At 43.4% G+C, this 22017-nt stretch overlaps 1 protein-coding gene across 2 annotated transcripts in view; it reads left to right on the plus strand.

The window, feature by feature from the left end:
- Window positions 1-22017, plus strand: part of DEPTOR (DEP domain containing MTOR interacting protein) — a 131767-nt gene that overhangs the window by 61125 nt on the left and 48625 nt on the right. For both annotated transcript variants that reach the window (XM_032316931.1, XM_032316930.1), the window contains exon 4: window positions 7543-7721. In XM_032316931.1, the coding sequence (XP_032172822.1) occupies window positions 7543-7721 (179 nt within the window). The remainder of the gene's footprint in view (window positions 1-7542; window positions 7722-22017) is intronic.

A 22017-nucleotide genomic window follows, 5' to 3' on the forward strand; every position in this document is an offset into this window, starting at 1 on the left:
AGCCAGGTTTCCTTGGACAGTGAACAACCTGTATCATTGTACAGTGACCTCCCACCCCCTTTTATGATTTTTTTTTAAATTTATTTGACAGAGATCACAAGTAGGCAGAGAGGCAGGCAGAGAGAGAGAGAGGAGGAGGCAGGCTCCCTGCTGAGCAGAGAGCCCGATGCGGGACTCGAACCCAGGACCCTGAGATCATGATCTGAGCCGAAGGCAGAGGCTTTAACCACTGAGCCACCCAGGCGTCCCCCACCCCCTTTTAAAGAATGGTTTGGATTTCTTCAAGAAAGAAAGGAGAGGAGATGTGAGGGAACAGCACGAGTAAGGAATAAAGACGAAAATGAGGATGTTCAGTTCAGTGTGTAATAGGAAGACGAAAGCAGGAGTGAAAGTAGGTAAAAGATATTCGTTGGCAAAGGATGTAAAACGCTGTTTTTTCTTTTTTTTCCCTCACCCTTCCCAGTGTATACCATCTTTACTCGTATTAACTGAATAGTTTTCTGTTTACTGATTCCAAGTCTAATATGAAAATTATGTCAGTTTATCAGTATAACATCTGTTCCATAGATAATAACATAATACTTAAAAATACCCATACTCATGTAAGCATTTCTACCTAATTAATACCTTCTTTCTAATCACAGAAGTCAGTGTTTTACATTCAAGCTATATGTTGGGAATATACGGGTAAATATATAATTATATATTGGGAGCTTCTTTATTGTATTGGGTATTAATATAAATGTTTTGTCAGGAACAAGTGATGCAGTTAAGCATAAATTTAACCTCAGGGAGACTTGATGGCTCAGTCAGTTGGGTTGAGCCATCTGACTCTTCATCCTGGCTCAGGACATGATCTCAGGGTCATATGATCGAGCCCTGCATGGGGCTCTGCGCTGAGCTTGGAGCCTGCTGAAGATTCTATCTCCCCCCTCCCTCTGCCCATCCCTTGCCCCCTTCTTTTGTGTGTGCATGCTCTCCCTCTAAACACAAAACAACAACAACAAAAACCCCAACAAAACAAAACTTAATATAACTTTTTTATTGATAACATTTTTCCCAGGTTACAAAAACAGTACCTTCTCTCTGGGGAATAATTTGAGTAATAGAGTATTCCATTAAGAAGGAAACAAAAATCATTCACAAACTACCCCCAGGGGTAAGAAACTCTTTTAATATTTGGGAGTAACTGGGTAAATGAATATTTAATTTTTAATGGTTCTCGTATATATTAAGTTCCATATTTTGCCTTTCAAAATAATTTATCGTTATGTTAACACAGGATTTTTTAAAAAGCTAACTTTCTGAATCCTAAACCGCCTTTTTGGCCACATAGCCCATGGGTCATTGTGACTCTCCCTAGCTTATGCCCTTGAGTACCATTTACCTATGTTCTCATGTTATATAGGGCCTTCTCATCTATTCTGATTTTTTTTTTTTTCAGGGCACAAGGAGATCGCTATCATCTTATTTCTATTTCTGTACTGGCCCCTCAATGTAGCAGTTCCTTCTATTGTAATGCTGCCTTCCCCTGGTTAAAGTGGGTCTGGGAAATGTGACTCAGATATATATCCAGGAAAGGTTGACATCAACTCACATGCACAATCAAAATCTGTTTCATACATGCTTATGGGAGGCGGGGATTGCTAATGCCTAGCACTGTAGTTGGCTTGTGGCCTTTTGCCATGATTATAGGTGAGAGCAGGAAAATTTTGATGAAAAATGAATTTGTTCTATAAAATATAAGAGTTCTGAGCCTCGTATATACTTCCGATTACTAATTAAAATAGAGTTGTTGTTCTGGTCTGGAGAAACACACACAGAATTTCAATCCATTTTGCCACAGAAGGTTTTGATTTGATCAAAGAATGGCTCCATCTAGAAAACTTTTATCATCATCATCAACATTGTCATCTTCATCCTTATCATCGTCATCGTGGCTAAAATGTATTCGGTGCTGCTGGCACTGTGATTGAAGCATTTCATGCATTATCCCACTTGCTGCAGACCTCCCCAAATAGTCACCCTTACACTCCCCAGTGTACACTTAGGGAAGCAGGACCCTACGGTTAACATGTATATAGAGTTGGGATTTAAAGCTGGATTTGTCTTGAATCTCACACTTTTGAAACTACCCTATACTTTAAGTAAAAAATATTAAATAAATGAGGAAGAGAAAACACACAGCTGTAAATGAGCTAACTATTGAAATTGCCTTTCATTGGTTAATGAAAATAAATCAGCATGGTATCTCCTTTTCCAGATGGTTCCAGATATTCCCACCTCTTTCTATATGTGCATGTTGCTCTTTCCACAAAGAGCTGGTGCATGTATCACCTCCCGTTGAGTCTGGCCTGAGTCTGATGGCTTCAATAAATGCAATTCTGGGCGATTGACATTCTGTGACTTCAGAGCCTAACAATTTAGAAAGCCTGGCTGGGTTGATTGGTTTTTGATGAGTGCCAAGATAATTCAGTGGGGATGAATAATCTTTCTACAAATAGTGACAGAACAGCAGGATAGCCACATGAGAAAGAATGAAGGCGGGCCCCAGTCCCATGCCTTATAGAAAAAAAAGCTCAAGATGGATTATGGAACGAGATATAAGGACTGAAACTGTAAAACTCTTAGAAGAAGACATGGGAGCAAATACATCTTCCTGGGCTTGGACCAGGCAGCGGTTTCTTAGCTGTGACACCAAACACATAAGGGACAAAAAGAGAAAAATGGAGAATTCGGACCACTTCAAAATTCAAAACTTTGGGGTTACAAGCAATACGGTGAAGAAAATGAAAAGACAACCCACAGAGTGGGAGAAAATATTGGCAAATCATATGTCTGATAATGAACTTGCATCCTGCCTATATAAGAGACATTGAAAATTCAAAAGTAAAAAGACAAGTAACCTAATTTTAAAAATGAACTAAGGATCTGAATAGACATTTTTCCAAATATGTACACATGAAGAAATAAGTACATGAAAATATGCTTAATATTATTAATCATCAGGGAAAATGGAAATCAAAACCACAGTGAGATACCACTTCACACCTGCTAGGACGGCACTCAGAAAAATGTATGGGTGGTATCAACTGTTGGCGAGGATGGGGAGAAATTAGAACCTTCACACTTCACTGGTGGGACTGAACATGGCACAACCAGCATGGAAACAATCCGACAGTTTCCCAGAAGGTTAAACAGTAACCAGAGTGATCCAACAATTCTACTCTTAGAAGTACACAAAGACATATGTCTACACAAAAATCCTATATGAATATTCATAGCAGCATTATTCCAAGAACCCCAAAATGGAAACAACCCAAATGTCCATTAACTGATGCATGGATGAGCAAAAATGTAGTATATCCATAGGACGGAATATTATTTGGTCATACTGTGGAGGGAATAGAATATTAATATATACTCCAGAATGGATGAACTTCAAACACATATGCTAAATGAAAGGAACCAGTCACAAAGGGCCATGTATCATATGATTTCTATGAACTGTGTAGAGCAGGCAAATTTGTAGATGCAGAACGCAGATTAGTGTTTGCCTAGAGATGGGGCAGTGGGGAAGTGGGGAAGTCATTGTGATGGGGTTTCCTTTTGGGGTAATGGAAATGTTCTAACATGGATTGTAGTGATGGTTGTCTACTCTGTGTATAAATACTGTTGAATTATACATGTTAAGCGGATTCATTGTATGGTAAGTAGATTAGGTTTCAATAAAAACCACAGACTAGTTCTGGTAGTGTCTGCCCCCTCCCTCTTGGGCTCTGCATCTCGACATCCAGGCTGCCTCACTGGACGGAGATGCTCTGTTGACTGAGGAGCGTGGCAGCACCAGACACCGAGCCCTAGCCACCGTCTGCCTACAAGTTCATGAGTGACCCCTAGCAAGAGTGACAGGAACTGCCAGCTGAGCCCCAGGCAACCCACAGAATACTTAGATACAATGAAATGATGGTTGTTTAAAAGCCACCAGCTTTGAGGATAGCTTGCTACATAGCAAAACACAGTAACAAGTAGTCAGTCTTGCCTTAACTCTATGACCACATATTAGTACCAAAGTCAAGTCCTGTGAAAGTGTTTTTCTTAGAGGGGAACCTGTATAGGGACATTATTTGATTTTAAAAAGAAATGAAATGAGGAAGAACTAAGGCTGGTGGGGGCATGTTTTACACGGCAAGCTGCATCAGTGCAGGCAGGCCTGCTAGCTGGTCTCTTTCCTAAAGCTCACATTGGCAATGGGGGCTAGCCAGCCACTTGTCCAGAGGCTGCCAGCGACTTAGCAGGAGCTCTAGAGGTCTGGCAGGTCATGTTTCTGGTTAGTAAACCCTTTCCACTTGTCCTCCGCACACCCAAAAGGAAAATCGCTGAGCTAGAAGGGACAGTGTATTATAAAGAGAGATAAAAGCCAGGCGGGTCCATGTATGTCTTAAATGGAGACTGTCAACAGGGAAGGAATTCTAGATTCCCAATCCTGCACCTGGCTATGACTTTCATATAACAGGACTCTGAAGATTCTGCTGGGAAGCCTGGAGGGAGTTCCAAGGAGTTTCTCTTGTCACTTCATAGCTGTTGGGCACAAATCCATCCTGCCCTGGGATAGACACCATGATTGATTAAGTAGTGTAACTTATTGTATCTACCTCGTCTTTTGAACTGTAGAGTTGTTTCATTCACACTCAGGGATGATTTCCCCATCATGGGTGAAAATGGCATTCTACTCCCGAGAAAAAGGAGGCTGAAACAGAGAAAAGCGGCTTGTTTTAAATCTCACACCCAAGTGCTCTATTCCGACTAAATTTAAGTCTTCAAATTCCTAGCCCAGCATCCTTTCCACAGCAGAATTGGGCTGAAAGCACTGAAAAAGCATATACTGTGAATGGACCTTCAGGTGTGGAGGTTCAATTACTCCAAATGAAATGATTTATAAATATGTATAACTTGCTTCTTAGCATGGCCCTGAGCAAGTTTCCTACCCGCAACATTGAGTGCCGTCATTCAGTTTTTTCTCATATGGATGAGAATTAGATTTTGGAAATTCAGATATGATTGACATATAATGTTGTGTTAAAGAGTAACATTTTTCTTGTGTGGATGAAGAGGGGGTTGGATTACTGTGATCTCTAAGGTTTTGTCCTGCTCTAGAGTGAAACGGTACAACTTGTGTTGCATATTATTGTTAGTTTGAAAAGAAAATGAGGGTTTTTAAAAGAAAGAAACGTTCATGCAGAAGACAGGAACTTATCAGGAATCATTCTAAAAGAGGAAGATGACACAATGGTTTTGGTATTTTATGGGATTCAGTTTTCCATTGAACAAAGTTTTGTGGGGAAACGTGGTCCATAACCTAGTGGACCTTATGATTGAGTAGAGACAGTAGTCTTTAATCTGATAATGACAGATTGTACAGGGAGCAATGAGATGGCCTAATGGAGACCCAAGGATAGCAGAGATAACAAAGGATAAGGAGTCAAATAGTCTTAAGGAGTAGAAGAGTGGGAAGGTGGGAGAGACCATTCCAGCTGCAAGAATAACATATTCAAAGGCCCTGTGGCAGATAATGTATGATATATTGTAGAGCTATAAGAAGACCATCTCTGAAGCACATGAGGTCAGAGGTGAAAATGGTCCTAAAGGGATAGAGGGAAAGATCATGCATGCATTAGAGGCCATAAAGGATTTCAATGTTTAGCCTCAAAGCAACCAAATTGTATTTTCAGCAGGAGTAGGAACATTGAAACATTATCAAGTTTGAATTTGAAAAAGATAAATTTAATTGCTGTGTCTGAACTTAGATGCTTGAGGTTGGGTTGCAAACAGGAGGGGGTACATAGTAAAGTCTAATGAAGAAACCATTGTAATTGGGTTAAAAGTGTCCATGTTATGGACTAAAGTAGTGACAGCATTGGAGAGGGGAAGGCCTAGATCTGTGAATATGATTTGGGATATAATAATCACAATTCATATGACTGCCTGGATGGGGGGTAATGAGGAATATGGAGGCATTGAGGATACTGCCTTGTTTTCTGGCAGGATGATGGAAGCACTCACGGGCACAGGACCAGGTTTGGAGGAAGAACCTGGGTTCAGGCTTGGGTTTGTTGAGGTTGAGGTCTTTGAGATGTCTGTTTGGATCCAAAGGTCCAGAGTTGGGAATATAGGCCTGATCCAGAAGCATAATGTTGGGGATCCTTGGGACATGGATGGCAATTGAAGCCAGGAGGTTGAATGAACTTCCCTGAGAGACTAAACAAGAAGAAAAGAGGTATTTGGGGAACCGAATCTCAAGAGATTCCAGCCTTTAAAGTCCAGGGAGATTAGCAGGAGCCAATACAAAGATAACGGAGAAGGAGGTCGGAAGAGAGGGACAAGAGGGAAAGCAGGACACGGTGATGCTCCTCCGCGTGAGGGAAATGTTCAGTAGCATCTAATGCTCTTAACACCAGCCCAAATGGGGATCTTCAAAATGCCCATCGTATATGGATGCAAGGGAGAATACTCCAGCCCCAGTGGGAGTTTTTCGGGAGGTGTGGTGAGGACAGAAGCGAGGGCAGTTGGAGAACTCTGGAGAAGGAGGCGTGAGAAACAAGTTCTGTGGGAACGGGGGTGTTGTGAAGGAGTGGCTTACGTCAGCGCAGGCTGCTGGAACAAATGTCACAGACTGGGTGGCTTAAACAATAAACTCTTATTTCTCACAGCTGGGAGGCCGGGAAGTCCAAGATCAAGGCGCCGCCTAGATCTGGGGTCTAGTGAGAGCCCTCTCCTGGGTTTGCAGACAGTCTTCTCATGTCCTCGTCAAGAAAGAAGGCAGAGCCAAGATCACTGTCTCTTCTTGCAAGGGCAGTAATCCTATCGTGGGGGGGCTTTATCCTGTGAAATAATCCCCCCAAAGATCCCTGTTCCCAATACTATCACACTGGACATCAACATTTCAGCATATGAATTTTGAGGGGACACAAGTATTCAACCTGCGATAGTTGTCTTGTAGGCCCAGTGGTTTGGGAAACTGAATAACTCCTTGAGGAAAGAAATACTAACCTTTTTAGAAAGGCTGGGTCCATAAATTGCCCTTTTCAAGGTACCTAAATGGAATGCAGTCTGCTACTGTGGGTTTCGGATTACATTTCCAGGGCTTTGTTTTTATTTTTATTTTTATTTTTTTCCTATTCTTGTCTCTTCTTTTCTCTTCTCTTCTTTTCTTTTTTTAAGAAATTCCTATATCCAACGTGAGGCTTGAACTTACAACAATCAATAGTTGTGTGCCCTATCGAAAGAGGCAGCCAGGCACCCCACCAGTTTTTGGTTTTGTTTTGTTTTGTTTTCCTTTTCTCTCAGTTACCAGGAGAAAATGCATCTTGTTCACTCCTGAAGCAGGTCCTTCTGTTAGAAATGACATGTGTGACACCACGTGATGGCCACATCTGTCTAACAACTTGGCTGTGAGACTTCGCAGACACCGAGGATGTGGGATTTCAAAGGAGCAACTTTCCCTCCCTGTAGGCTTATTTTTCCTCCCTTCTTTCCTCCCAGGCTGATGAGCCCTGAGAACACGCTGCTGCAGCCCAGGGAAGAGGAAGGGGTCAAGTATGAGCGCACCTTCATGGCGTCTGAGTTCCTGGATTGGCTGGTCCAGGAAGGCGAGGCCACCACAAGGAAGGAAGCTGAGCAGCTCTGCCACCGGCTCATGGAACACGGCATCATACAACATGGTGAGTGTGCGGGGGGGCTTCCGCCGAGGTCACGGACGACCCTAAAATCATGTGGCTTACAACGGCATGTGTGTGATTCTCACTCATGGGTTTGTTGTTCCTCTGCACGGACCTGGGCTCCGCTTAGCCTGTCTCCAAACTGGACTCAGGTTCAGCTGCACTGGCCGTGCATTCTCGTGCTGGGACCCAGGCTAAAGGAACATTTACTACCTGAGATATATTGTTCTTATAGATAAGGCCGGAAGCTTAAAGAGGACAGGTGGATCCTTACAGCGTCTCCAAAAACCTGATCAGATGCAATGTAACATCCCCAGCACACGTGTCTTATTGGTTACAGCAAGTCACTGGGTCCAGTCCAGATGGGAAGTAGATATTTCTCACCAAGTTGGGAGCAAGGGGAGGGTACCATTTGCTGAACCACAGTGCAAACCACCACAGTGAAGGATTCATCCAAAAGGCCTTGTAAGAGTTTGACTTTCCTTTTAGGGCTGACTCATAATGATGATGGCATAACCTATCGGTTAAGAACGACATTAGTTATCTATCCCTGCATCAGAAATTACCCCAGACATAAAAGCTATAAAGCAATAATAAATGTTTATTACCTCCTGCAGTTTCTGTGGGTCAGCAGGTTAGGAGAGGCTTAGCTGGGTGGTTCTTGGGTGGCGTCTCTTGTGAGATTGCAAAGATGTCAGTCGAGGGCTACCATCATTGAAGGCCTGGCCGGCTACAGGATTGGCCTCCACAGGTGGCCCCGTGTGTGCCTCACAAGTTGGTGCTGACGTTGGCAGAAAGGTTCCATCCAGTGCTGTCTGGACTTCTTCATAAGGCTGCTAGAGAGTTTTTAGGACATGGAGACCTGGCCATTCTTAAGGAGGGAGAACCTAAGAGGATACAAGACCGACACTGCCGTATCTTCTAAGTGAGCCCTGGAAATCACACACTGTCATGTCCTCAGGACTCCCCTGGTGACCAGGTCAGCCCTATTCGGTGAGAGAGGACTATGCAAGGGTGGGTGGGAGTACCAGGAGGCAAAGGACCACCTGAGCCATCCCGGAGGCTGGCTGTTGCAAGAACGAAGGCTCTGGAATCCCAACTCCACCAGTTATAGCTACTTGCCTTCTCTCATCTCTAAAATGGGAATATCTACACAGGAGGTTGTAAGAATAAATGTGGCTGATGTGAACCACTCAGTTCAATGCCCTGATCTTAATAAGTGCTCAGTGTATTAACACAGCTGCAAGGTGTAGGCTCTGAACAGCAAGGAAGGGGCTGGGAACCAGGTAAACACATCAGCCTAAAAGTTAATAGGAAAGGTCAGACTTGAGTCATTCTTTTATTATTTATTTATTTGTTTATTTATTTATTTATTTATGTGCTTATTTATTTGTCAGAGAAAAGAGCACACACACAAGCAGGAAAAGTGGCAGGCAGAGGGAAGCAGGCCCCTTGCTGAGTAGGGAGCTCGGTGTGGGACTCCATCCTGGGATGCTGGGATCATGACCTGAGCTGAAGGCAGAAGCTTAACTGACTGAGCCACCCCGGCGCCCCTACTTGAGTCATTCTGGCTGTGAATTCCCCTATCCCTACTTCCACACAGGCCTGGGATTTCTATCCCAAGGTTAGAAAGATAATAATGGAATTATAGAGGTGAAAGACTCAGAATTATTTGGAGCAGTGTTTCACAGCTGCAGATTGTAACCTTTTAGTGGGCTGTGAAATCAATTTAGAGAGCCATTCCCAGCATGACTACTCCCCAAAGTATGGGCCAGGGACTGTACAGTGTCACCATGGGAGCATGAAAGAAACACAGAATCTCTGATCCTACCAATTCCTGCTGAGTCTAATCTACATTTTAGCATGACCCCTACGTGGTTTGAATGCACATCAAACCTTGAGGTGCACTGGACTGGATTTAACTAGGACACATGAGAGCTGTTTGCATGAAGGGGGAGTGATATTAGACAGGTTGTTTATTTTTTAATGAAATAAAAAGTAAATTTTTATGAATCAAAAAGAACATCAGAAGCATAGTCTATGTAATATCATTAAGTATTGTTTTGTAAAACTTTGATTTCAGTGAGATAATGATACAAACATTGGACATAGTCAAGTGCGTATTGATTTGCCACATACACATCATTACTGTGTGCTGGGGTCAAGTGTTTTGAAACCCATTGGCACAGAGGCTGTGGTCAAAGAGGCCCTCAAGCCACTCATTATATTCCAGGGGGTTTCTCCTCAGTAACCCTGCCAGGACTACAACCATTTACTGATGGCCTCCTATGTCATCTGCTGTGCTAAGCTCATTGGGGGTGGGAAGTTGGGTAGAAAGTAGGGTGCCAGTGTGGTTTCCAGCCTTAGACATCTTAGAGTCTTGTTGGGACTTGAATATGGCTATAGAAGCAATTAGTAAACAGAGGAAGTACTGGACATTTCATTTATTTCTTTTATACCCTGTGGCAAGCACTGTTCTAATGATTTCACCAATACTGGCTTATTTAAACATCTTAAACTCTTTGAGGCATATATGTTTTGTTTTTGTTTTTGTCTTTGTTTTTTAGGATTTTATTTATTTATTTGACAGAGAGAGAGAGCACAAGCAGGGGGAGTAGCAGGCAGAGAGAGAGAGAGATGCAGGTTTCCCCGATGAGCAAGGAACCCGATGCGGGGCTTGATCCCATAATGCTGGGAACATGACCTGAGCTAAAGGCAGACACCTAACGGACTGAGCCACCCAGGCGCCCCAAGACAGATATTTTTGTTGTTGTTATGGTTAAATTTATTTTTCTGTGGTAAGAACACCTACCGTGAGGTCATTCTTCTTAACAAACTTCTAAGTGTCCAATATAGGATTGTTGACGATAGGGCAGGTGTTATTATCATTGTTTTACAGAAAAGGAAACCAAGGCCCCAGCAGACTAAAGATTTCATCTGAGGCCACTCAGGTAGTAACATCTAAAAGGATATTTGCTAATAAGTGTGAACTCAGAGTTGGTTGGAGTGTGGGGCTATCCACAGTGAAAAACGGTGTATTTGGGTTAGAGTTAGGGCTGTTGTCTTTGCTATAGATGGAAAACTTGGTGATACCAAGTACCAGAGAAAACTAGCCTCTTATACTACAGTTTAGTGACTGATATTGTAACATCTTCAGAGAGAAGAGAGAGGTGCCAGGAATTGTTTCCAAATGATTTCCCAAGAGCTAGTAATTATACATGAACTACATTGTAGCTTTGTAATGCTATCAGCATGAAGTTGCAATGTAAAGAATAAAAGAAGGCATTACCGAAAGCAAAGATGAACCCCAGAAGTTTGCTTTCCGGAGTTTCAGGAGGATTGAATATTCTCTATCTGGAGACGTCAGAGTTTCCAAGGGAGCCCAGTTTCCCGGTCCAGCAGTCCATCGCTAGATAACAGGTTCCACATTTGAGTTATGAAAATATGGCCACCTTGTATGTGCCTGTTAGAGCTAATGACAGTTAGTGTCTTGTGCCAGCTAGTGTCTTATACAAAGCACTGCGTTCTCTAGCTAATAATTAACTTCACAGGTGAACCATTAAAGACAGACCGATGTTAGGCTTTGAGCAGAACTTTTCTGGATAAATGTGATTCCTTAGACTGAAACCAACAGACAAAAAAAATCAGGCCTGCCATGAAATCCTAACTAGCTTCATTTATGAATGGTGGATGATGTGTTCTGTAATCAAGACAGAAGCTGGAGATGAATCATTAACTTACAAGCCTGTGTGTGTGTGCGTGTGTGTGTCCATGTGTGAGTGTCCGTGTGTTTATTCACACACCCATGCATATATGTATATATTGATACAAATGTACGTATGTTGACCACATATGTACATATTTCTCCAGCTTTATCATTTATCAAGGCTTACTGTATACCAGGTACTGGACTAAATATAGCTTTTAATATACTGTATATGTTTTTTTAATATTTTATTTATTTATTTGACAGGCAGAGATCATAAGTAGGCAGAAAGGCAGGCCGAGAGAGAGGGGGAAGCAGGCTCCCTGCTGAGCAGAGAGCCCCATGCGGGACTCGATCCCAGGACCCCGGGATCATGACCTGAGCCGAAAGCAGAGGCTTAACCCACTGAGCCACCCAGGCACCACTATACTGTATATTTAATGTGTGTATGCGTCACATATACTATATATATACACATACATATGTGTGTGTATATATATATATATATATATATATATATATATATATATAAAATCTTATTTCCTTTTCACAGCAACTCTGTGATTGCATCGTTCTTATTATTCCAGTTTTACAGTGAAGAATTCAGAAGTGCAAAGCCTTTAAGCTCTTTCCCCAAGGGCGCATAGCTAACCAGTAACTACTAGGTGTTGTGCCTTAGACATTTTCCTTGGCCCAGGATGTATGCACCTGGGTGTGGCCGCCTGATACAGTGGCATGAACCTTGTCTCGGGAGACAGGATCAGGTCCCCACTTTTCCACCTACGGAGTGACCCTGTCAACCTCTCAAGTCTTTCATTCCTGAGGCTTTTAGATTTATGAAATTAGAGTCACATTATCCACCTTTGAGAGTTACTGACTCGCTCTATGGGGAAGATCATATGATCTCACACATGAACTGGAAGGATTCAGCATAAAGTCCGCCTCACGGCTAAGACTGATTACGGTGAAAGGACACAGAGAAGGATCGCTGTGGGGAAAGACACCTCAGGTGCTGACTGGAGAAGCCCGGCGCAGGATTTCTCTGTCCTCCCTCCTAGAACCATGCAGATCTGGCTCCTTCATCCAGCAGGGACTTGCCATAACACACGGGCAATGCCTCTGTCCCGCCGGAGCCCACTCGAGACTCAAGGACAAGGTTTTCGCTGGGGGCCGCTCATGGAGGGGCACTCTGCCCGCGTGGCCCGGCGCGACTACCCGCACTGCAGAGTCGCAGAAGGAAGGCACGTGTTCTCCGTAAATCACAGTGTTTGTACAAACAATCTAGGCAGGCTGGTATAGCGGTGTGCGGTGGTAAAGTTGCCTTATTAGTCAGGAACTTCGGGAACTTTCCAGAAGCCAAGTTCCCAGATTCGAGCCTCAGACCGGGCCCACCAGCAAGCCCTCCTGGATCGGGGCTGCCGTGGGAACCCCAACACAGAGCTGCCGTGAGGTTTCCATGAAGAGTGGTTGGCAAAGCTTTCCGAACAATGCCTACTTCTTAGGGGCCCCAGACGCCAGCTATTGTACGCGATCTGATCGATGGGAAATAACAGTTTAAATTTATAGAGCCCTACCATGTGCCAGCCACTGTTTCTAGTCACTCTCCTCATGGACTCATTCCTCTCCCTGACTCTGTTAGGTATCATAATTCTTCCCCTCTTAAAGATTAGCTTAAGGGGCGCCTGGGTGGCTCAGTGGGTTGAAGCCTCTGCCTTGGCTCAGGTCATGATCCCAGGGTCCTGGAATCGAGCCCCGCATCGGGCTCTCTCCTTGGCAGGGAGCCTGCTTCCCTTCCTCTCTCTCTGCATGCCTCTCTGCCTACTTGTGATCTCTCTCTGTCAAATAAATAAATAAAATCTTAAAAAAAAAAAAGATGAGGTTAAGTAACTTGCGGAAGACAAGAGCTGGTAAACAGCAGATTCAAGATTGAAATCCAGGCAATCTGGCTCTTACCACTAAATAGGACTGGACCCATTGGAAGCTCTGTAATTCCCCCACTTTTATTGCTTTGGCACATAGTGCCTGGCAGATGTTTTAACCATAAAAATGGTTAGCTCAAAACATAGTTGATTCCCTTTCTCCAAACAATGCTGGGACACCTTGGGATTCTTGTGCAGCCTTCACAGATGTGATGAACACGTTTCTCTGCTCACGTAAAGTATCTGCCTATGCTCTAGCTGCTCTCCAGCTAACTTGGCCTTACATGGAGGGAGCTAGAAACCAGATAATCACGTGGGTCAGCTGCTCACAGCTGCAGCGGCTGACCTGGAATAATCAGGCTCCTGCTGCTCTGTCCAGGCGTGTAATTTCCTCTTTTAGAGATTTAGTCAGAGCACTTCAGCAATTTCAACACTTCATCAAGCCCTCTCTCTTTTTCTTTTTGTTTTGAGCATATATTTATATAACATTTTGCAGTTCCCAAAGCAGGTTTATGTATATTATCTTTTCAGTCCTCCCAGCTGCTGGGGGAGAGTTGGGATTAGCCCCTTCTCCAGTGGAAGACGGTAGCTGAGACATTCACTCGGACAGCCGTGAAGTGGGAGCTTGGAATCTGCCGCACAGGAAGCTAAGTGCCAGATCGAGACAACAATGAACCCGATCTTTCCAGTAATTACGATCACTGATAGAGTTCAGCCTAAGCCTAGAATAGCCTGGCCAAGGAAAGAATGAGAGAGAGAGAGAGAGATTGCAACTTGCCCAAGACTGAGGGATCCTGCAGAAAAGAAAGTCTTCTGCCGTTATTAAAACAGTAAGGAAGACTTGCCCTAAGACTATTGCAGTGAGGGAGGGAGGTGGAGCTCAACTCTGAATGTCACAAGGACAAGTGGGGATTTGTAGCCACTGGACAGGGTGAGGGGATCAGGGGATGGAAATGTATTAATAGGGGGCATCCAGGGTAGGGGGATTCCTGCTAAACCAATTTAAGAGAATTCTTTGGAAAGGTAGACCAAGGACTTATACGTCAAAGATGGCGGATGAGAAACTTGTCAAATATCAAGAGTGATTGGGCATTGTGGTGGGTGAAGGTTCTCACTAAAGTGACTTAGCAGGATTCTTTGCAAGACTGGGCTGGCTAAGCAAGCCAAAGACGGGATGGGGGGCCAAGGTCAAGGCCTAATCAAAAAGAAGGTTCAGGGGAACCTGGCTATCACTTCTCAGCCTTTTGGCTAAGATCAAGTGCAGGGGAACCTGGCTACAAAGTCAGAACACAGAGAAAGTCTTTGTCAATGGCAACCTACCCTTGCTGGCCTACCCTCCCTTCCTGTCCTTGTCAAGACTCTCCTACTCACATTTTCTTGCTTTTTGCTTTTGGTCACTTCTTGCCTCCAGAAAATGAAGATTTTTCTATTACAAATGGTACTTAGTCAATATCTTCATCTTTCTTTACCCTTAACTAGAATGTAAGTGCTTTGAGGGCAGACCATTTGTTTTCTCTCTCTGTATCCCCAACGGCTTGGCATTTGTGTAGTAACTGTTCAGTAAAAAAGTGTTCAATGAACGGATGACAGTAATGACCCCATATTGAGGCCTTGCCATTTGCAGGGCACAGGGCTGAGTATTTATGCCCTGTTCTTTGAGTGTGAGCAGCCCCAGTCAGCATTGGCTTTAAACATATGGCAGAGCCATCCGACAGTGAAAGGAAACATTGAAAAACCAGATGCCTGAAGAACTAGAGCACCTCTTGGGGATCCAGGTGCCAGGAACCTGTGACTAAAGGGCCATGTCTTCCAGCCACCCACTGCTTGGGAACCTGCTCCAAGCTCAACTCCAGAGAGATTCTGATTGGCTGAACCTAGGTCACATGCCCACGTCTTCATCCAAAAGGAGTGGAACCCTTTGACTGACAGACTCACCAGGAGGCGAGGGCTGTTGGTCACCAAAAAAAAAAAAAAAGGTTGAAAGTTCTGTCAGCACAGGGAAATGAGCACTAAGGCAGGCAAAAGTGTTAGACAGGCTATTTTTTTTTCTTTTGTTTATTTGTTTTAATTGGGCTTTGATAGTCCCCATACAGTACATCCTTGGTTCCCTGATTCATTGTTTGCCTGTAACTCCCAGTGATCCACATAAGACAGGCTGTTCTTAACCACTGTTAGTTCCTTTAATCCTTCCCCCTCAAATCAGTGCATTTGGTATTGTTGTGCCTGCTGCTTTAGATGACCGTGTTGTAGGATTTGCAACTAGTATGACCGTTCTTTGCTTCTAAATGTTAAACTCTGAATAGGGGGGAAAAAAAAAGCTTGGGGAGAATATTTTCCTCAATCTACTTTTAATAGTTCTTTCAAGCATAATCTTTATCAACAGCCACAATCTAATAAAACCATTTCATTTTCTCAATTTGGAATTTTGGGGAATTATCCCACTGTGCCTTCTGATGTGCTTTGACTCTGTTTTACTTTTTATTATAGCTGAATCCAAAGCAAGAAGGAAAATGTTCACAGCCAGAATTTTGCTGCAATGTAAACAGAAGGGAGCAAGGTTGCTTGGTAAAGTCAAGGGCTAATGCGCTGGCACACATTACAGTGTTGATTCTGGTTAAAGGAAAACAGGTCTGTAGCCCCACTGAGCCTTAACTATTAGAAAGTATGAAGGAAATGAGAGATAGCCTTATCTCATGTAATTTTCCAAAAGAGTATGATGCATAAGGAACAGAGGGCTTTTGTGAACAGTGCCATAACTGCAAACATTTCCATCTTCAGTTGACGTTAGTATAACTTGTCAGGTCCACAGACACTGATCTAGCCACAGACAGTGTTTGGCCTTGAAACCTGTGGTCCTACCAATTCCAATTCCTGCCTCACTCCTGACAGCTCGCCGTCCAGTGTCCTGCCCATACGTAGTCCTCAGTTTACCCAGGTGCAGCATTCTTATAACAGCACGAGGAAGTCTTGAAGTTCAACAACACCATCACTGTGCAGGTGAAGTATGTGGAAGCTATGCGATCTTGTATTAAGTACTACTCAGCTAGGTGTTTGGTGGTAATTTAAGGACTTCGCTGGGTTTCCGTGGTCATCTCTAGTGGGACATGTAGAGGTCTCGGGTTTATTAGAAAGGCGTATCAGGGTGGAACTGACAGTTCAGGTTGCTGATCATGATACGCCCCTCCTCTCTTGTACTGCTCAGGAAGCACCACGATGTTAAATCTGGGCTACTGATGGACATGAGCTTGACCATCGTCCTCAAGGCAAAATGGAGGGGGGTGGGACAAAACATTAAGAGCCTTCCTTTAAGGAATGAAATGCCTCCATTCTCTTTTCCATCGCAGATCATTTTTCTAGCTCTTGAGTCAGCGTCAGTCTTGAGTGAGTTTTTTGTGGCAGTCCCTTGCAACGGGGAGACTGAGGCATTGGAGGAAGGGTTCATGTCTGGGACCCAGGTTCTCCTTGGATACTAATAAGGATTTTTCTCACAGCATTTCATTCTTGCGGCTGTCCTGCAGTCTCTCGTGGTCATGCCTCTAGAAAGTCCCCAACTAACCACGCCTGGCTCAGGATCCTTACCCACTCAGGCTCACGTTAACTCAGTTTCTCCTTGCTGACCCTCCCCTCCCAGACGGTGTGTCTGGATTGTCATTTTGTGTTTGGGCCCCCGGTTCCTTCTCCAGCTGCCTCCTCCCCTATTCTGCTAGGAATGGCTAAGTAAACTTATTTGTACTGGGCATACAAATAAAGCGTATTTGTACTGGGGAGTGATTGCTAGGTGTAAAACTGACCATATGTCAACTCTGATCAGTGTGACTATGCAACGGTATTAAGTTAAAATTTATGAAGGAATTACACACACATAGGCACACACATCCATATTACAGTGGAAAGCATGTGTTTATTAATGTTCATAACCAAATTTAGTCAAATTTGGAGAGTAATGTTTTTGTAAAATTATTTATGTAAATTATTTTAAAACTGACATAAAATTTTAAAGGCTCTCACATTTTCTCTAAAAAGCTTCCTTTCACTTTCTTCTGTGTCCCAGTGGTGACATGGGACCTAAGGAGGAGCCCCCCCCTTCTATCCAAGCAAGGCCTGCATATCGGGATCTATATTCTCTCCATCTTATTGGAGAGATTGCAGTTTCAGTCCAGTTGGAAATTACCAAAGCCACCATGCCTGGGGAGAAGGGGTAAGTGTTGGTTTGGCCCACTGGCTGGCTCCTGTCTTTCTAAAATCATCTTTGACAGTTGCCGAGAGCATAATCACAAAGAAGGATTCCTGCCAAGTGGGAACATCAAGTGCTTCCACATCAAAATGAAGGAACTGGATGGGGGACATAGTGTGGGGGGCAGGAGAAGGGACGGCAGTAACGAGAACCCTCGATCACTCAGCTGTCAGAAGCTCGGGGTAACGACAGATAGCTCTCAAAGTGCTACACGTAAGGGCATGAACTTGTTTCGTGGCTAGCTGGTCTGTTCCTATGGCGTATCAGCCTCTACTCTAGACTGATTCCTGTTTCCCACAGGAGCATGATGTAAGCCATAAATGCAATCCATAGATGTACTTTTAAAATTTCTAAGAGCCACAGTAAAAACAGTAGAAGCAGGTGAACTTAATCACAATAATCTTATGTGAAGTCACCGTCTCTAAAATATCATTTCAAAATATGGCTAACATGACAGATACCAATCAGCTCTTTAATGTTCTTATTTTCCTTACTCAATCTTTTAAAATTCAGTGCAGGGGCGCCTGGGTGGCCCAGCCAGTTAGGCATCTGACTCTTAATCTCAGCTCATGTCTTGATCTCAGGGTTGTGAGTTCAAGCCCCATTCAAGCCCCAATACTAATACTAATAAATAATAATAATAATAATAATAATAATTAAAAAATCCAGAGCTCATCTCAATTTGGACTCTGCAACATTTTAAGTCCTTGGCAAGCCTATGTGTCCTTTGGCTGTCATTCTAGAGAGCCAAGCTCTGGACCTTTCTGAATCCATCACAGGGTAGGACAGTATCCTGGGGAATGTGTTTGTCATTCTTCAGTCCCCATCTCAGACATCTTTGTCTGTGGCTAAATACCCGAACATTTGCGTCAAAGAAGCACCTGGTTATCTCTGTTTTGCCATGCCAGTTTGGACACCCCCACAGAGCTGGTTGCCAGCCGTGGAAGTTTCTGGAATGGCGACAATAATTCTCTCTTCCCCAGCACACTGATTTCACAATCATGTTTTCTTTCTCTTCTGTTTTTTAAATATTCTCTTTGATTTTTAAATATTTCCACAAGTCAGAAACTGTCGCCTGCCATCACTTAGGCTGGTTTTGATCTTGGAGGCTCCCTCTTTGCTCAGAAAGGGCTTATCCAGCAAGTAACGCAAAGCTCAGGAGCACTTGCTTAAACTCCTGCTCTTCCTTGTGGGCTCTTGGATTTTTGCTGGCAGCAGTATAGTTATTAATGGTGCATTGACATTATTGTGACCTGCCTTTCAGAGATCTGTGTGTCCCCATATGTTTATGAATTTCACTTACGATGGATAAAAGATGAGGTTTTTGTCATTTCTTTTCTGCCGATGTGAAAATTGAGGCCCAAGGAATGTCCATAAGCAGTTCCGTCCCAGGGGAATCAGAGCCGAGTGGCTGGAAGGCATATCTTCTGCCTGCATGACTTTATGTCTAATCCCTCTTGGCTTCGAGTCAAGCAGTTTGTTGTAAGGTGTGGGCTGCAAATAAATGGGAAGCATTTGTTTCTTTTGATTTCATGTCTCCAGACCTACATTTGGAACAGCATCAGGATTGTGTTTTGGTACAAATAACAGAAAATATAATAATGACAGGTTGAACAGAGAGGTCCTTCTGCCTCAGGCAGGAAGCTGCTCCAGGGAGAGGTGGGGAAGGGGGTGTCCTGGGCTGATAAGAGGTTGATAAGGCCCCATCCATTTCTGCTTGGCTATTCCTAGAGTTCGCCAGACTTCCTGTCTGTACTGTGGGCAGGGAAAAGATGGAAAGGCAGAGAGAGGTCACCTAGTAAGACTTGGCTTTTTGTTTAGAAAAGGTTGCCTCTTCTCGACACTTACACCTACATCATGAGGGTCAGAACTGGGTCACCTGGTCACCCTTGACAGAAGGCAATCAGTGATCGAATGCTTTTTACCCAGGGACACTGCTGCCATGGGCAAGTCATAAAGGAGGAAGAAAGAGAGAGTGGTTTTGGATAAGCAGCTAGCGTTGTCATCCACAAGGACAAACGTCTTTTATCATTTTACAGTGAAATATGCTTCCCTGGGAAACTGGGCTTCCAAGGGATAGTTTCCTTCTTGCGTCCATTCACGGAGTTCCTTGTAGCTCTCAGTGAGATTTGAAATCGCTGGGGGTACCAATGTCAATGTCTTAGTTTTGACCACTGCACATGGTTATCTTAACATGAGGGTGTGTCGGGGTAGATGGGGACTATCTATACTACCCTTACTGCTTTCCTATAAATGTAAGAAGATTTCAAAATACAAAACTTATTTTTTAAAAAAAGCATGCAACGTTTTTTCCTATACTTTTTTTTGTTTAAGAAAAGGAGAGTACAGATATAAACGATATAGAAAATAGATGAAGACCATTAAAAAAAAAAAAAAAAAACCTCTTAATCTCACCACTGATTCCTTCCTTTTCTGAACATCTGCTTCTTCCTACTTCAAAGATACTGCACTCTTCAGTGTCATAAAAACACCTGACAAATTACTTGATGGTGAAGCACCATCAGGTTCTGTGGTAACCTTTCTGGAAAGAGTTAGAAAATGCCATCTGGGAATGAGGCTGTGGTGGGCATTCACACTTCATATTTCTTGGGTAGCATTTTATTCTGGTCCCTCCAACCTCCTGCTGGATGCTTTTCTCCATGTTGGTGACCTTGCTGAATTGATCTGGTTTAAGTTGGGGGCCTCCTTTTCTTCCAGAGCACCTAGAATTGTTTCCAGATGCTTCGGCTCCATAGGCAGAGTCTGCAGAGGCTTAAATCATTAAAAAGTTTAAGGCCCCGACAGCCCTGGGCCTTCCAGAAAACCCACACATGGCCAATGTTACTGGAGCGACCCTGGCCCAGAAACTATAACAGGCCTTTTACCCATGTCGTTCTGTTATTTCTTCAACTTGTTTTCCAGATGAATGCACCTGGAGCTCAGGGAAGTTAAGTAAAAGACTGGGTATCCAGTCCTGGATAAAACATGAGTATCAAAGATGAATCATCTTTGAAGATTCTAGCTGTATCTTCTCAGGCTGAGTGTAATGGATAGTGGAAAAAAATTGTCTGTATTATTTGGAGGAATATAATGTAGTTCATCGTTTAGAAAAAAAAAAAAAAAGAGAGAGAGAGAGAGTGAAGCTGCTGTTCAGCCAAGGGTCCTCTGAGACCCGACCAGTGTTTTCTATGTCATCATTCTGTCCTTTCGATGAGCAATTCCAAGGTAATAAATGTTCTGTCCTGGTGAAGAGTTTTGTGGAAAAGGTGCCTGTCCAAACTGCCTTCTGTAAACTAGAGATAGGAATCAATGAGGGGCAAGCTGGGGTTTTGGTGTTGGTAATCTCATTTACCTCTTCATTGGCGTTACATCTCTGGATGGGAGATAGTCAAGAGAGGAGGGTCAGGGGTGGGGTTCCAGAGTTCATCTGTCCGTATTTCTTTCTTTCTTTCTTTCTTTTTTTAAGATTTTATTTATTTATTTGACAGACACAGATCCAAGTAGGCAGAGAGGCAGGCAGAGAGAGAGAGGAGGGAGCAGGATCCTCACGGAGCAGAAAGCACAATGGGGCTCCATTCCAGGACCCTGGGATCATGACCTGAGCCAAACGCCGAGTCTTTAACTGACTGAGCCACCCAGGGTGCCCCAGAGTATTTCTGACTTGAATCTTCCAGTTAGTAACAATGGAACCTTGGGCAAATTTACTTTGTGTGATCCTGTTTTCTCATCTGTAAAATGGGAATAATTCTAACAGCTCTCTCATAGTGTTGCTGTGAGAACAGAATGATACAAATCATGCAAGTGCTTAGCAGAGGGCCTGGCACAGAGTGTCCCTCAATAAATGTTCATCAATTGTTACTTTCATTTATTGTTTTCATCAACATCCACAACATCAGATGCCTTGGTGGGGAGGCATCGATATCACGTTGATGGCCTCACCCTTGCTGGTCTTAGCAGTATCTTATCCATACTCTGTGCGGAATGCACACATGTTAAATCCATCAACATGGAGGTGCTCTCGTGAGGCCTTTGGATTTATGCCAACAATTCCAAAAGATCTAGAACAGAGTCACAAAATGGTTTTCATTGACTTTTATAGGTGCAGTATTCCATTTCCTGGACAAAATAAATTTGTTTTTAGACCTTTGCCCTTATGGTATGGTTTAGTCTCTGAAAAACATACCCTTTGTCTTGAGTTCTATCACTAACAGTGAAGGTTCTAGTCTTTGGAATGTACCCAGCTATTATTTAATGATGCATAGAGAGAAGAAAACATTATTTGACCTACTGTCTGTTTATTACCTTTGTGTTTCTGACACTAAGACACAGAAGATGCAGAAACCTATGCCATCGCGATGTCATGTTTTGATTTTCTTCTTTTCTGCTATCTTTTCTAGGGTGACTTTTGTCCTTCTTCCTTGTCTCTTTCCCATCCTCTCC

Source organism: Mustela erminea, chromosome 16 (assembly GCF_009829155.1).
Source record: "Mustela erminea isolate mMusErm1 chromosome 16, mMusErm1.Pri, whole genome shotgun sequence".
In the NCBI taxonomy this organism is placed as follows: domain Eukaryota; kingdom Metazoa; phylum Chordata; class Mammalia; order Carnivora; family Mustelidae; genus Mustela; species Mustela erminea.